The 16,187-nt window shown below is 46.5% G+C and overlaps 1 protein-coding gene across 1 annotated transcript in view; it reads left to right on the plus strand.

The window, feature by feature from the left end:
* ABHD18 (abhydrolase domain containing 18) overlaps positions 1 to 16,187 on the plus strand; it is a 62,246-nt gene that overhangs the window by 15,006 nt on the left and 31,053 nt on the right. The window contains exon 5 of the mRNA XM_069743940.1: positions 9,796 to 9,874. Within this exon, the coding sequence (XP_069600041.1) occupies positions 9,796 to 9,874 (79 nt within the window). The remainder of the gene's footprint in view (positions 1 to 9,795; positions 9,875 to 16,187) is intronic.

Below are 16,187 nucleotides of genomic sequence, written 5' to 3' on the forward strand. Positions count from 1 at the left end.
TTGGCTGCTTTCTGGCTATGCACAGTGTACACAGAAAGCTCCCAATCAGCGGTGTGGGCGGGGTTATGCAGAGCTCAGCCTTTCTCATACATCATGCTACTCGGAGGTGGGGTAGGAAAAGTCTGGTGACCGTTTGCTTTTCAAGGGTTTGTCAAGTGAAAACAAACACAAGATGGGTGATAACTTATAGATCAGTGGGGGTTTGATCATCTACAGTGATTTGCTTAACGGCAACTTTTATACATAATAGAGACACTTTTATTACCATTAGAATAGAGCGACAATTTGCATGCTGATCAGCTGCTCCATTCACACTCTATGGCCTGGCCAAACACTGCACTCAGCTTTTTCTGGCAGCCCCATAGAGAATGAATAGAATGACTGCTGGGCACATGTGCTGCCGAAACATTCTGATGCCTCCATTCGCATATCAGTGTTTTTGAACAGTATTTGAATAGCAAAACCAGGAGTCTGCGAAACACACAACAGGTGTCAATCTTCCAGTAGTATTTCTCTGTAAGTTCCACTCCTAGTTTTGGCATTCAAACACTGATACTGACCAAATACTGACTACTTCCAATAGTTGGACCCACACTGATCAATAGAGTTGAGTGAATTTTTCAAAATTCGGTTCCGATTCCCTTTAAAATGTAACTGCACTTTCAGATGACTTTTCGTAATAGGCTGTGCTGTGTGTGTGTGTACCCGAAGAATAACTATTTCTAGCCATGATGTGACTTGTATCCTGCATTTTTAACAATTTTTCTCTGTCCCCCATGACGGCACCACGGAGAGAGGGGATCCGCCCATCAAGTACAGGAAACCTACAGATAATAAGGCGGTACCTCTCTCCCTCATCAGTTTGGTTTCCTGTCCTTGATAGGGAACCTGCAGTCGTCGCAAGACATACCTAGATCATCGTTGGATTCCGGGGCCAGTCACACCGATCCAGGCAGCGGGGGTCCCCTGCCTCGGCTGGCATGGTAACCCGAGGCACCACCGCTGAGGTCTGTGAGCCTCTAGGGTGTGTGGGGAGAGGCAGCAAAGAAGAGGATCGCGAGGCCACCTCTCCTGGAAATCTTCTTCATGGCCGACGGGCCACACGGCACAGCTTGCCACTGCGGGGGTCCCTCCGGAATGTGGGCGGGGGGCAGTAACACGCAGCTGCCTCACCTGGAACGAAGGCTTGCTGTCTCTGGGTCTCCAGGGTGCACGTGAGGAGAGGCGTGACCCTTTGATGGAGGCAGCGCCGTTGCAAAGCATCTCTGGGAGCAGCTGGTTAGTGCACATACGCGGGACACGATGACGCGATTGGTGCAGGGCATGACTGGGTCAGTCAGTGCGCATGCGCAAGGCATGATGGCGCGATTGGCGTATGGCATGACTGGGCAATCCAGTCTCAGTGCTATTTCAGAGGGACGGTGCACTGGCTGGGTGCTTCCGATGGAGCTTGATCAGTGTTCCCCACAGACCATGAGCGATCTGGAACAACCGGAGTTGAAATCTCCACAGACCAGATCACCACCACAGCAGCAGAAACAGTGGCCACAGGTGAAAGGGAAACAGACTTCCCACCACCAGCAACATGACATCACCGGAAAGCGGCGCTCAGGATCCCAGAACAGCAAAGGTTCCAGTGCGGCGTCCAGCGTGAGGGAGAATCCTTCAGTGGATACAGTTCATCCCCAACGGTACTCTTTCTTAGGCCAGGTCGTGAGTGATCTTCGTGAAAGTTCCCCTGTTAACAGTGCCCCTATTTTCTGTTCAGTTTTTTTTTTTTTTAGGGGAGGAAGAGTTCAGGGAAATCTAAACACAGAATCTGCGTTCTGTAGGGAAGATTTGCCCGCCACGTGGGAAAAAAGACTTTGCAGCTCCTGTATAGAACAGACAGTCTGTGAAGGGCTTCCCGGGTTCACAACAGAACTTAGATCATTAATTAAAACCCAGGTGGAGGACACCTTTAGGTCCCTTCAGGAGGGTAAAAAGCGAAGGAAGACCAGGCACAGGTCCCCTGAACCCAAATCTAGTAGCGCAGATAGTGAAGGGGATTTGGATACCTCTAATTCATCTTCATCTTCCTCTGGGGGTGCAGCTGTTTTACGTTAGAGGAGACAGATGGCCTCATCAAGGTGGTTAGGAACACTATGGGGTTAGTTGATCCTCACCCCAAGAAAACAGTTCCAGATATTATGTTCGGACGCCTTGAACAGAAAAAATGAAGAGCCTTCCCGCTTCATGAAAAAATCCAGGCCTTGATTAAAAAGGAATGGAAAAAACCCGTAAGGAAAGCTCAACTTAACCCAAAAAGGAAATACGCTTTTGAGGATCCAACATGCTGCTTTTGGGAAAAGGCACCCAAATTAGATGTGGCAATTGCCAAGGCGTCCAAAAAGTTTGCCCTCCCATTCGAGGATATCGGAGTCTTAAAAGACCCCATCGACAAGAAGGCAGATGTGTTCCTGAAGGGTTCATGGGAAGCAGCCAGGGGGGGCTAAAACCAGCAGTAGCCGCCACTTGTACATCCCGCTCCCTAATGGTCTGGTTGGATCAACTGGAATCTCAACTTAAGGGAAAAACATCTAGAGACATTATGTTAAATAACTTACCAGTAATGAGGGGGGCTGCTGCCTTTTTGGCAGACACGTCTTTTTCCTACTGTAGCCAGACGAGCACTTTGGCTTAAATGTTGGCCGGGAGATCTCCAGACTAAATCAAAGCTATGTGCCATCCCCTGTGAAGGAGAGTTCCTGTTTGGTTCCACTGTGGACGACATCCTAGACAGAGCAGGGGATAAGAGAGAGTCCTTCCCTATCCTCTCTAACCCACCCTACAAGCAGCCCTTTCGGAGTAAGAGGTTTATCCGAAAAAAGCCACCAAGAACACAAGATAGATGGGAAGACAAAAGAAATCAGAATAAGGGGTTCATGTTCAGCAAAGGCCCCACTGATAATAAAAAACCCTCCCAATGAAGTCTTTCCCCAGGTGGGGGGAAAGGTTGTCCCTCTTTCTCTCAGCCTGAGAGAAGATAACCAACAGTTCCTGGACACTGGACCTATTAAAATTAGGCCTAAAGCTCAAATTCCACACCCTCCCTCAACCATCCTTTCTAGTAACATCTCGGAGATCCTCAATGGAGGAACAACTGGCTTTAGAACAAGAGGTTACGGGACTGCTGGGCAGGGAGTTCTAGAGGTTCCTCTCCAAGAAAGAGGAGAAGGGCTTTACCTCCCCCCCCCCCCCCCCTTTTCCTCAGAAGGAAACCGGATGGTTCCTTCAGGACAATTTTAAATTTAAAGAGTCTGAACAAATACTTCAGTGCAGCCATTCAAAAATGGAGACAATAAAAACGTCAGTAACAATGTTGTTCCCATTCTGTTTTATGGCTGTGCTAGATCTATAGGATGCATATTATCACGTCCCCATCCACAGAGACTATCAAAAATTCCTCAGGGTAGCAGTCCAAATCGGGGGTAATAAAGCATTACCAATTTGCAGCTCTTCCTTTTGGACTGGCCATAGCGCCTCGAGTGTTCACCAAACTAGTGGCAGAGGTAATGGCTTACCTAAGAGAACAGGACACCCTAATCGTTCCATATTTAGATGACTTCCTGATAATCGGCAACTCCCCCCAAACATTGCAAAGCTCAGTTAGAGAAAGTCATGTGTTCCTTAAACAACCTAGGCTGGCTTTTGAATCTAGCAAAGTCCAAATTAGTACCTAGCCAGGTACAGGAATATCTGGGCATCATACTAGATTCGATCAATCAGGAGTGTCGTCTACCCTTAGGGAAGATCCAGAGGATGGTAGGGCTGGTATCTCGAGTGAGGGATCTCCCCTCCATATCTTTACGAGAGGCAATATCCCTCCTGGTGTCCATGACATCATGCATCCCTGCAGTTCAGTGGGCTCAGATACACACGAGAGAATTGCAATGGGAGTTTTTGTCAGCGGAAATTTCACTAAGAAGAAATTTAGAAGGTCAGTTCAGTATATCGTCAAACACAACACTCTCACTGGAATTGTGGATAAGGACAAACAATTTGACCCTGGGTGTCCCATGGGTGGTTCCAGTCTCAAAAGTTGTGACTACGGACGCAAGCCCCAGGGGTTGGGGGGCTCACCTGAGCGACCTCATAGCACAGGGGTTCTGGTCAGACGATCTGAGAACAGCATCTTCCAATATGAAAGAACTACTGGCGATGAAATGTGCACTCTTAGAATTCCTGAACACCCCTTCACTCACATGTCAGGGTATTCTCAGACAACCGGGTAGTGGTAGCATACTTGAATCACTAAGGGGTTACCCAATTCCAGTCTCTGATTTTGTTCCTTCCTTGAATCTTTCAACTAGCTGAGGACAACCTGGGGTCATTAACGGCTCTTCACATAAAAGGGGTGGACAATTAAAGGGCAGACTTCCTGAGTCGGTCTCGTCTGAGCCAGAGAGAGTGGGAATTAAGCCAAGCAGTCAAGTACATCTCATCAGCAGGAAGAAAGCGGCAGTTTGTCAAACCCGTAGAAGCACCGGGGCGTCGCGAAACGGCCGTCGTTTGGACCTATACACTCTGCTGTATGTACACCCCCGAGCCGTGAATATTTTATCGCAATAACGAGTTACCTGTTTCGAAGATCGGTGAGTGCTGCCGCTTTCTTCCTGCTCATGAGATGTACTTGAATGCTTCTTCGGCTAAGCACCCAAGATCTAGTGGCCAGCTTCTGCTGACGGCCGGTGTGTCCAGTAAGCAAGTGACTTGGTGGTGCGGTCAGCTGTTTTCTTTGTGAATGACATTTTAAGCCAAGCAGGGTTCAATCAGATCACAGAAAGATGGGGTATACCGGACATAGACCTGATCGCAAACAATTTGAACCAGAAGGTGGATACCTTCTCCTCCATAACTCCCTCAGGGAACCCTGTCGCGTTGGATGCATTACTGATTCCATGGAACTATCGACTAGTATACAGGTCCTTCTCAAAAAATTAGCATATAGTGTTAAATTTCATTATTTACCATAATGTAATGATTACAATTAAACTTTCATATATTATAGATTCATTATCCACCAACTGAAATTTGTCAGGTCTTTTATTGTTTTAATACTGATAACTCCTGATAACCCAAAAAACCTGTCTCAATAAATTAGCATATCAAGAAAAGGTTCTCTAAACGACCTATTACCCTAATCTTCTGAATCAACTAATTAACTCTAAACACATGCAAAAGATACCTGAGGCTTTTATAAACTCCCTGCCTGGTTCATTACTCAAAACCCCCATCATGGGTAAGACTAGCGACCTGACAGATGTCAAGAAGGCCATCTTTGACACCCTCAAGCAAGAGGGTAAGACCCAGAAAGAAATTTCTCAACAAATAGGCTGTTCTCAGAGTGCTGTATCAAGGCACCTCAATGGTAAGTCTGTTGGAAGGAAACAATGTGGCAGAAAACGCTGTACAACGAGAAGAGGAGACCGGACCCTGAGGAAGATTGTGGAGAAGGACCGATTCCAGACCTTGGGGAACCTGAGGAAGCAGTGGACTGAGTCTGGTGTGGAAACATCCAGAGCCACCGTGCACAGGCGTGTGCAGGAAATGGGCTACAGGTGCCGCATTCCCCAGGTAAAGCCACTTTTGAACCATAAACAGCGGCAGAGGCGCCTGACCTGGGCTACAGAGAAGCAGCACTGGACTGTTGCTAAGTGGTCCCAAGTACTTTTTTCTGATGAAAGCAAATTTTGCATGTCATTCGGAAATCAAGGTGCCAGAGTCTGGAGGAAGACTGGGGAGAAGGAAATGCCAAAATGCCTGAAGTCCAGTGTCAAGTACCCACAGTCAGTGATGGTGTGGGGTGCCATGTCAGCTGCTGGTGTTGGTCCACTGTGTTTCATCAAGGGCAGGGTCAATGCAGCTAGCTATCAGGAGATTTTGGAGCACTTCATGCTTCCATCGGCTGAAATGCTTTATGGGGATGAAGATTTCATTTTTCAGCACGACCTGGCACCTGCTCACAGTGCCAAAACCACTGGTAAATGGTTTACTGACCATGGTATTACTGTGCTCAATTGGCCTGCCAACTCTCCTGACCTGAACCCCATAGAGAATCTGTGGGATATTGTGAAGAGAAAGTTGAGAGACGCAAGACCCAACACTCTGGATGAGCTTAAGGCCGCTATTGAAGCATCCTGGGCCTCCATAACATCTCAGCAGTGTCACAGGCTGATTGCCTCCATGCCACGCCGCATTGAAGCAGTCATTTCTGCCAAAGGATTCCCGACCAAGTATTGAGTGCATAACTGAACATTATTATTTGTTGGTTTTTTTGTTTGTTATTAAAAAACACACTTTTATTTGATTGGATGGGTGAAATATGCTAATTTATTGAGACAGGTTTTTTGGGTTATCAGGAGTTGTATGCCAAAATCATCAGTATTAAAACAATAAAAGACCTGACAAATTTCAGTTGGTGGATAATGAATCTATAATATATGAAAGTTTAATTGTAATCATTACATTATGGTAAATAATGAAATTTAACACTATATGCTAATTTTTTGAGAAGGACCTGTATGCCTTTCCCCCAATCGCACTTATCCTGGCAGTTCTGAGAAAAATACGGGAAGACCGAGCTCGTGTAGTCTTAATAGCCCCCTTCTGGCCAAAGAGGACTTGGTTTTCATGGGGGAGGAGGATGTCCATCTCCGACCCTTGGGTACTCCCGGATCTTCCAAACCTCCTCTCCCAGGGACCAGTAACACAACCACAGGTAGCAAGTTTACATATGACAGCCTGGAATTTGAAAGGGGGCTACTAAGGGATAAAGGGTTTTCGCCAGGCCCAGTATCAACCTTACTACAAAGCAGGAAACCAGTAACCACCAAACAGTACAGAAAAGTCTGGAAAAAATTCCTCTCGGCATCAGGTTCTAAAGTAAATGAGGGGGTTCCACTTAGGGCAATATCAGAGTTCCTGCAGAAGGGGTTGGAACAAGGTCTGGCTAGAAGTTCCCTAAAGGTTCAGATCGCTGCTTTAGGGGCTCTGTTCAATTACGAATTAGCAGGGAATCGATGGGTTTCCAGATTCATTAAAGCGGTAGAAAGGTCTAGACAACTTCACTTGCGGAGTACTCCATAATGGGGTTTAAATTTAGTCCTTACGGCCCTAACTAAGCCTCCCTTCGAACCCTTGGCGGAAGCTCCCTTGAGAATCCTGTCTCTCAAAACATTTCTGCTGGTAGCGCTCACTTCAGCACGCAGGGTCAGTGACATCCAGGCATTATCAGCTAATCCCCCTTTCACACAGATCTTGGATGATGGGGTTCTTCTCAAAATGGACCCAGCCTACCTTCCAAAAGTAGCTTCTCAGATCCATAGATCACAGGAGACTTCCCTTCCCTCCTTTTGTCCTAATCCCAAAAATAAGGAAGAAAAAATCTTACACACATTAGATGTCAGAAGATGCCTGATTCATTACCTAGAGGTCACTAGGGAGTGTAGGAAGGATAGATCTTTTTGTGTGTTTTCAGGGTTCTCGGAAGGGGAAAAAAGCTTCTAAAAGCACATTAGCAAGATGGATCAGAGATGCCATCAACCCACCTCGTTTGGGGTGTCCGCTCTGGAGAAAATTAGAGCTCACTCAACAAGCAGTAGTAGCCTCTTGGGCGGAAAGAGCCGGTGGTTCGATTGATCAGATATGTAGAGCTGCTACTTGGACTTCCCCCCTCTACATTCTTTAACCACTATCGGCTGGACCTAGCCTCTAGTTCGGACCTTACATTTGGGAAAAGGGTTCTGGAAGCGGTAGTCCCCCCACCCCCCGATGTACAGTCTCTGCAATTCTCTCCGTGGTGCCGTCATGGGAGACAGAGAAAAATGTAGTTACTTACCGATAACGGTATTTCTCTGAGCCCATGACGTCACCCGTACATTCCCTCCCATCACGTGTGGGTGTGCACACTTAGTTTAAAATTACGCTATTACTTAAAGTCACGCGGTATCTCGGTTAAACTCTTCAGTGATGTTGAAATTTTTGAATTTTTTTAAAAATTATTTTCCTGTTATTAACCTAATGTTCCCTTCATGCTCTGTAAACAACTGATGCGGGAGAGAGGTACCACCTTTTTATCTGTAGGTTTCCTGTCCTTGATGGGCAGATCCCTTCTGTCTGTGGTGCCGTCATGGGCTCAGAGAAATACCGTTATCAGTAAGTAACTACATTTTTTTCCCCTCTGCATTAGAACGATCACTCACCATTTTCTCTGTCTGCTCTTCCTTTTCTCCCTTGGGCTTCTTCAGCCTCCTCATTCTTTAGACTTTTTTTTTTTGAGACTGCATATAGCTTCTCTTTCAATCTGTCAACAAATCTGTCAGTCAATTCATGCTGCCCAAACTATGGGCAACATGAATCGGAGCCTGTCTGGATGATTTCAACTACATATGTTTTTTACTCTGAAATGTTCCAGGGTTTTAGAGAAATCCTAGTGTTTAAGAGCCTATTGGGGACTACAGGGAGAGAATAGTTGCCCATCCTGTCCCCTGCCCTTGGCCAATTTCTCCACATCCTGCACTGGTTGACGGGTGTATACGTAGGGAGAAGACCTATCAATCAACCGGAGCGTGCCTCCAGACTCTCATTCATGCTGCCCGTCGTTTGGGCATCATGAATCAAGTGACTGGTACCCTTTTAAGCAATTTTTGAGTGAATGATCAGTACAAGAGTCAAGATAATTTATTCTAGTAGAATTACATTTTACTCCTATTTTACAAGAAGCCACATTTTTTTTTAATTCTCCTCTGCCCACTGAATCATTCAAGGCCATCAAACGGCTAAAAAAAAAAGAATGCTTTTACTCCTCTTATCAATCACCACTTTATTCCCTCGGCTCCTTGCTGGCCCCCATCCAGTCCCGATTGCAGCTTCTTATCATGCTTTGAGCACTGAAAACCCCTGGCTTCTCTCTAGCCCTTGACTTCCTACTCTGATGAAGCCTGGGACGGTTCGGTGCATGATCGCAAAAGACCCATGTGTAGAACCGTCCTGAACCTCATCAGAGCCGTAAGTCCTGGCCTAGCATGAGGGGGCACAGGATTACGACACTCATGGCTGTGATAAGATGTGACGAGGACCGCAACGGGGGACAGTGAAGAGCAGAGGGGCCGTAGAGATGAGAGGTAAGGAATTTTTTTTTACATATTACTCTTTTTTTTTTTTTTTTTTTTTTTTTTTTAATGGTCTACAGCTTAGTCAGTCATTCTATTCAAGGAGAATAGCTTTGCTGCCAATCAAATTTCCCTGTAAAATCTGCAATTTGGCAAATTCAACTTTTGCCAAATCGTTCTTCTCTACAAAAAATGACTTCTAGGTGGAGAAAGGAACGTATTTCTCTGATATGATTTATTACAGATGGAGATGAGGAAAAAAAATAAACGGTACCACGTTCCAACCTCTGGTTCGATCAATTGGTGCAGCTGGATTTTACTTCTGTGGCCGATATTCTCCTAAAATCTCCTGGGCACGTTGTGATGTCACGTGAGACCTAGTCTGTAGGCCTGTCACGACGTAATGACGTTCATCTCTCCATGATGTTGTGGGAACTAATGATGACTATATGTATTTTACCTTGCCATGGTTTCCAGTGATAACTGTGCTTTGTGAATATGTAATTCCAATGACTTTTTAATGTCTGTGAAATAGTATAATTTCAATGTATTTTTGCTCTCTGTGAACAGACATACTCATTGTTTTTGTGCAATAGCATATAATTGTTTTACATCATTATTTGTATTTTTATTTTTTTATAAGATTTCAATTTATTGTGCCTAAAGAATGGAAGAGCAAGTATCGGCCTGTATGTATCCATCTAGCTGGCACAGGTGATCATGTAAGTCTTAAACGATTTTTCTTTTTTCTCTTTGTATAGTTGCAGATTTTTTTTTTTTTTATAGCCCATGATTCCTTTACTGTGCCTTCATGTGCTAATTTGCTGGAAAAATGTGTCAATCCTTTGATGTATACTGTATTTTGATGCTCTTCTGACTTTCATTTGGACAAGACAGACACCGTAAAGTGAGGGCTACTGCTGCTCTGGCTTCCTCCATAAGTCAGTTTTGTTCAGCGTAAGCAAACCCTAGTAGACAAAAAAAAAAGGAAAAAAAGGCATGAACCGCACCTCCAAAAAGTTGATCTAACGCCGCTAGGCAAAAATTAATATAACTGAATATGAGGTTTTCAGTTTAACATTCTGATCAGACTGTATGAAGCCCACTGTCACGGCAAACCTCGTAGTGGGTCCTACTGCCCTAACGGAGCGGAGCCGTGTGGTGACCACCGCCACAGCAGCAATGCACCAGCAAGGCGGACGGCCTGTTGCCCCACAGCACCCGTGCTGCGAGACTGAGCCCCCATGACTCCAGACCGCGCTGCCCCACCAGCACAAAGCCACAGCAACAATGGCCACCACACAGCACCAGCACCAAAATGAAAGGAGCACTGAAACTCACCTTCCTCCAGCTCTTCAGTGAGAGCCAAAATGGGCTAGACCCCTTACTTTGCAGTCTACCCTAGTAGACCAGGTGCCGATATCTCTGGAACGACGCTCGCAGCAGAGGGGAGTATAGTCAGTTATTTTACAAGGGGGAAATATAGTAATTGAGGAGTTGTTGTCCTAGTAGTAGATAACCCTTTTTTAGAGTAACCATCGTTTTTAACATTTTCATTTCATAAATCAATAATGCACGTGAAAATAAGAAACTTTTTAAAATATCTAATCAGAGAAATGTGCTTCTTTCATTGTCCGTTAATAGTTAAACCTGTATTAAGTAAAGACAGATTTTCCCATTACTGAGAACAGATAGCAGTTTTTTGTTTTATTCTATGGAGCAATGAGGAGGAGGCAATCACAGATTTTCTACTGTAAGTTGCCATTTTCTATAGATCTCTGAGCACCATCTGTCATCTCCTATCTCCATAATGGGTAAATCTGTATTCAACGAAGACAAATTTTAGCTGTAAATTGTGAATTTTGAGAATGAATGATCAGCAGGCCAGGAGGAGAAAGATGAGAATTTCTCTAATAAGATTTTACAAAGTTTATTTTCACATGTACTGTTGATTTATTGGGAAAAAAACAAAACCTTAAAATGGCGGTTACTCTTGAAAATGTCTATTGAATACTTCCATATGCAATGAAGAACTCCCAGCACTCATCTTCAGTTCTTTATATCATATACAGGTGCTTCTCACAAAATTAAAATATCATCAAAAAGTTAATTTATTTCAGTTCTTCAATACAAAAATTGAAAATCTTATATTATATAGTAATTACAAACAGAGTGATCTATTTCAAATGTTTATTTCTGTTAATGTTGATGATTATGGATTACAGTCAATGAAAACCCCAAAGTCATTATCTCAGTAAATTAGAATACTGTATAACACTAGCTTGAAAAATGATTTTAAAATCCGAAATATTGGCCTAGTGAAATGTATGTTCAGTAAATGCACTCAATTCTTGTGAGAAGCACCTGTAACTTATTTCCGTGGGCACCACAAAGAGTGGAGAGCTGATCACCATTTGTATTTTTAATTGAATTCTGCCAGACTATGATTTCCAGCCTTCCAGAAAGTCCCATCTTACTGGATTCACAAAATGGATGACATTCACCAGTGAATGGGCTCTTTTGCTTTCCTTTACAATAGTCACCATCTTACTGATTACTGGTAGCTCAGTCCTGGTTTCATGTACCTGGCTTTAGTTCTTCCCCCATTCCCACCACCCCACCTGTAATTTCCCTGCTATATAATTTTTTATAGCTTTGACAGTGCCCATGTTGTGTAGTGAGTGGTGACGGTAACCCTCCCAGCATCACTAGAAGCGAGCTGCTGCATGGAATGGATAACTTTTATTTTCTCCCTTTACCTGTTACTGTATATCTACAGGTGTATAGCGCTTCTGGAGGTCATGGGTACCATTCTCCACCACTAAGGGTGTGTGCACACGCTGCGTGTTTGCCTCACAAATTTGTTACAAAACCTGAATGGAATCTTGATGCCAGCAGAGTGAATGACAATCTTGAAGTCTTATGCAAACGTTGCTTATTTGTGCATACTTTCAGCGGTTTTTGCATCGTTTTCCCCCCCATTGACATCAATGAAGTCATTTAAAAACGCAGGTCTAAAAATGATTGCATATTTGCTGCATTCTTGTAGCATTCTTGCTTGTGATTTTTGCATGTGCAGCGCCCCAGAGATCTGGTCATTGCAGTATGACACTCTGCCGCTAAGAGGAGTGATGGTACATCTGATGGCACTGAAGGAATTCTACTGACCAGGTATCACCAGCACACATTACACTTCACACTCCGGCCACTAGGGGGAGCAAAAGGCTTTATTGGGCCACTCCTCACACTGGTAAAACTAGGGGTTGGATAGGAAGTTAGTCAGAAGCTGACTGGGTTGGATTCAGGCAACATCCCGTGGCAGGGGGTGTTGCAGGGAGAAGACACAGGGGGGTCCCTGTCAGGCGTGGGAACCTGGCAGGTGCCTAGCGAACAGAGCAGAACGCAACGGAACCGCGCCTGCACACCCCGCGGCGGTATCCTAAGAGAGAGACACAAAGGGAAGGATATTGTGGAACAGTGAGAAACGAGATCAAGCACAAAGGAGAACCAGTAGGAGTCGTGCCGTGAGACCGAGGCAACATCCTACTGAGGCGCGTGGCCGGAACACCGTGGGAGTAACTGACTCTAGGCCTTACTTCGAACTCCGCAGGACAGTTAATTATAGGTTGGCTGTCTACCTTAAATTTCCTACGAAGACATAGGGGGCAACGCGTGGAGAGGGGCGTCTCTAGGGTCCCAGAAGAGCTCCGAGCCTTCCCATCATACGGGTGCGTCCTAGCCATAACATACTGGGGGACGAGAAACTAGTTACATCTGGAACAAGCGAGAGAGAATTAGAAAGAACGAACGAGAACAGCAGTTGTGAGGACTATTCCGAATGCTCAGCAAGGTAGCACTACAACACACAGGCGCTAGTGGTAGGCACTGATTTCCACCTGCAAAGGGAACGCTGGAAGTGCCCATCGGACCGGCCGGTCTCAGATAGCCCTGTTAAACGTGCTCTGGATTGCGGATCCTGATATCTTCAATAAAGAGGTAAAGAGACTGCAACCTTGTGTCCTCGTTATTGACTGCACCTCACACCATCACCATCTACCTTACTGGGAAGCCCTGGGGACATACTTCACCTGTGGGAAGGTATACCATCCAGCTGCCATTCCATCACCCCAGCGGACCCCACAGCAGCGTCGGTCACCCTGACCGAACACCACAGGTGGCGTCACGAAACCTTGACAGACTCTATCACCTTTTATTGGACACCCCTTAGCAGGGTCACGGACCGGGTCTAGCCACCGTGACAGCCTCAGAACCGAACCAGAGAGGCCCGGTACCGAGAACTCGTAGCTCTGTGTCTGGGGGTGCTCCAACTTGGCGTCACGAACAGGATCGTACTTAAGCCTGAGAAGCAGGTCATGTGTGCCTTGGAATTGTGATTGAAACGTGTTTGGACTGTGATTTATTTCAAAGACTGTGTATTGCTATCTGCCGCGAGATTCCCGCCAAAACTGCCGCCATAGCCACGCCACAGGGAGCACAGGAGAAGAAGGGCGTGGAAGTGGGCGTGAAAGAACTGAAGGGCGCGAAAGATAATGGCCGCCCAGTCTAAGTATTGTTGTATCCTGAGGGCGGGCCCGTCAGGCGCTGAGGTCCGCCTTCTGATCCTCTATGAAGGGTGGGGACGGAGCCGCCCCCGAAAAAGAGCCCGGGAAGAAGATCCAGAGGAGGGGACAAAGATGGCGACTTCCAGGCCACCACATGGAGACGACCTGGCCAGGCGCAGGCCTGCATCACCCGCAGCGACTCCGGAGTCACCGCCGCTGCAGAGATTGACCGTTGCAGAGCTGGCTGAGGGAAAACCTGGCGGACGGATACCTGATGGCTGGGTGGCTGCCGCTGAGGCTCGGCGGCTGGCGCGCTGCCTGGAGGCCCGCACTCGGGTGAGGTCCCGGTTGGGCCACCCGACGGAGATCCGTCTCTCCCCCGTGTCCCCTTCTCTACCCACTCCGGCCGCGTCAGATCCCCGCACCCGACTAGGGAATCGCGCCCCGCAGGAGCTGGACCTGAGGATCCTGCCGGTGACGGAACACCAGCGACGCCTGGTGGCGGCATGGAGGAAACAGCCTCGACCTGTGACCATGATTGACCTCACAGAAGAGGAGAAGGTCCCACCCTCACGGTGGGGGGTGGTGGTCTTCTATAACCCCAAGGAAGAGAGGGGGGTCATCCAGGAGATTGGAGAGCCCTTGCAGGTCCGTGTCACCCGGAGCGAGGTGGAGCCATGTTACGGAACAGTGGATGAAGATCGTGACCTGAAACCTGGGGATGCTGCGACCTACACCTGATGGCAGAGGGAGACCGACTGTGTTGCCAGGGGTGTCCAGCGATGCGCAGTCCTTCAGGTTGCAGCTGAGGTTCCAGAGGGTGAAGCCCCTGCTGCGGACCACCAGACAGACCAGGCCCTGCGTGTCATTGTGGGTCCCCCCCGTTCTCAGCCGAGAGGGGTGGTCTGCGAGGTAAGACCGCAACCGTCGCAGCAATAAACCTCGGAGGCCCGATGACTGTAAATAATTAACTGTTTCCTGCTTTTGCTGCTTTTAACCCGTCCAGGGTTATTTCTTAAAGGGATCCCTTTGTTGACCTGGGATCCATACTGTTTTACATTTCTCTTTCTATTTCCTTTTGCACAAGTTATCATTGTTTCCAAAGACTGCCGGATCATGAACAGTGAATGATTCCAGAACTGTTTTGTACATAGTTTGCACCTTCTTAAAGGTGCTCCCTACTGGTTTTACAAAAGAAAGAAGACTTTGCGAAGAGATTGTTTTTGGACATGACGCAGAAGGTCTTGCTTTCATTAGACTTGCAGACAGAGAGAGAATCTGCACTACCTCATAGAGACTTGGTTCCCTCTTAAAGGGAATGTTCACATGTTGCCTTAAGAAAAGTTGAAATGTTGATAATGTTGTGATTAAGAAAAGTTTGATAATGTTAATAGAGATTGAGGACAGGAAAGATTGAAAGTGAACCCGTAGGGGTTAGAGAGCGAGTCCTCCTGAGAACCGTAGAACGACAGTTGGTTGCTGAAAGAGAGACAATGACAGTAGGCCCAGCCCGGGAGCTAGGCGGTCCTGCATTGGTGAAGCTAGAAAGGAAAGACAAGTTGAGTTATTTTATAGTAGGCCTTTAGTGGGTTCAGCTTATACGCCCTTAAAGGAAAAGTTAAATTATTGTTCAGAATTTGCACTTAGTAGAATACCCGGCTGGGTAATGAGTTATTTATAGTACGTAGAATAGGATGTTATTTAAAAAAAATATATTTAACCTTGTTTTGTTTGTAACGTTCAAGTGTCCTCACCTCCCATAAAGGGAAGCATTGTTCTATTTACTTGTTTTAAGCATTTCAAAAATTTTGTATGTCTTTTGCTGAAATGTATTGTTGTTCTTCTTCCCAGTCCAGGAGTACTGGATTTAACCGGGGGGGAGTGCAGCGCCCCAGAGATCTGGTCGTTGCAGTATGACACTCTGCCGCTAAGGGGAGTGATGGTACGTCTGATGGCACTGAAGGAATTCTACTAACCAGGTATCACCAGCACACATTACACTTCACACTCCGGCCACTAGGGGGAGCAAAAGGCTTTATTTATTGGGCCACTCCTCACACTGGTAAAACTAGGGGTTGGATAGGAAGTTAGTCAAGCTGACTGGGTTGGATTCAGGCAACATCCCGTGGCAGGGGGTGTTGCAGGGAGAAGACACAGGGGGGTCCCTGTCAGGCGTGAGAACCTGGCAGGTGCCTAGCGAACAGAGCGGAACGGAACCGCGCCTGCACACCCCGCGGCGGTATCCTAAGAGAGAGACACACGAAGGGAAGGATATTGTGGAACAGTGAGAAACGAGATCAAGCACAAAGGAGAACCAGTAGGAGTCGTGCCGTGAGACCGAGGCAACATCCTACTGAGGCGCGTAGCCGGTGGCCGGAACACCGCGGGAGTAACTGACTCTAGACCTTACTTCGAACTCCGCAGGACAGTTAATTATAGATTGGCTGTCTACCTTAAATTTCCTACGAAGACA

This window comes from Ranitomeya imitator, chromosome 1 (assembly GCF_032444005.1).
Source record: "Ranitomeya imitator isolate aRanImi1 chromosome 1, aRanImi1.pri, whole genome shotgun sequence".
NCBI lineage: Eukaryota > Metazoa > Chordata > Amphibia > Anura > Dendrobatidae > Ranitomeya > Ranitomeya imitator.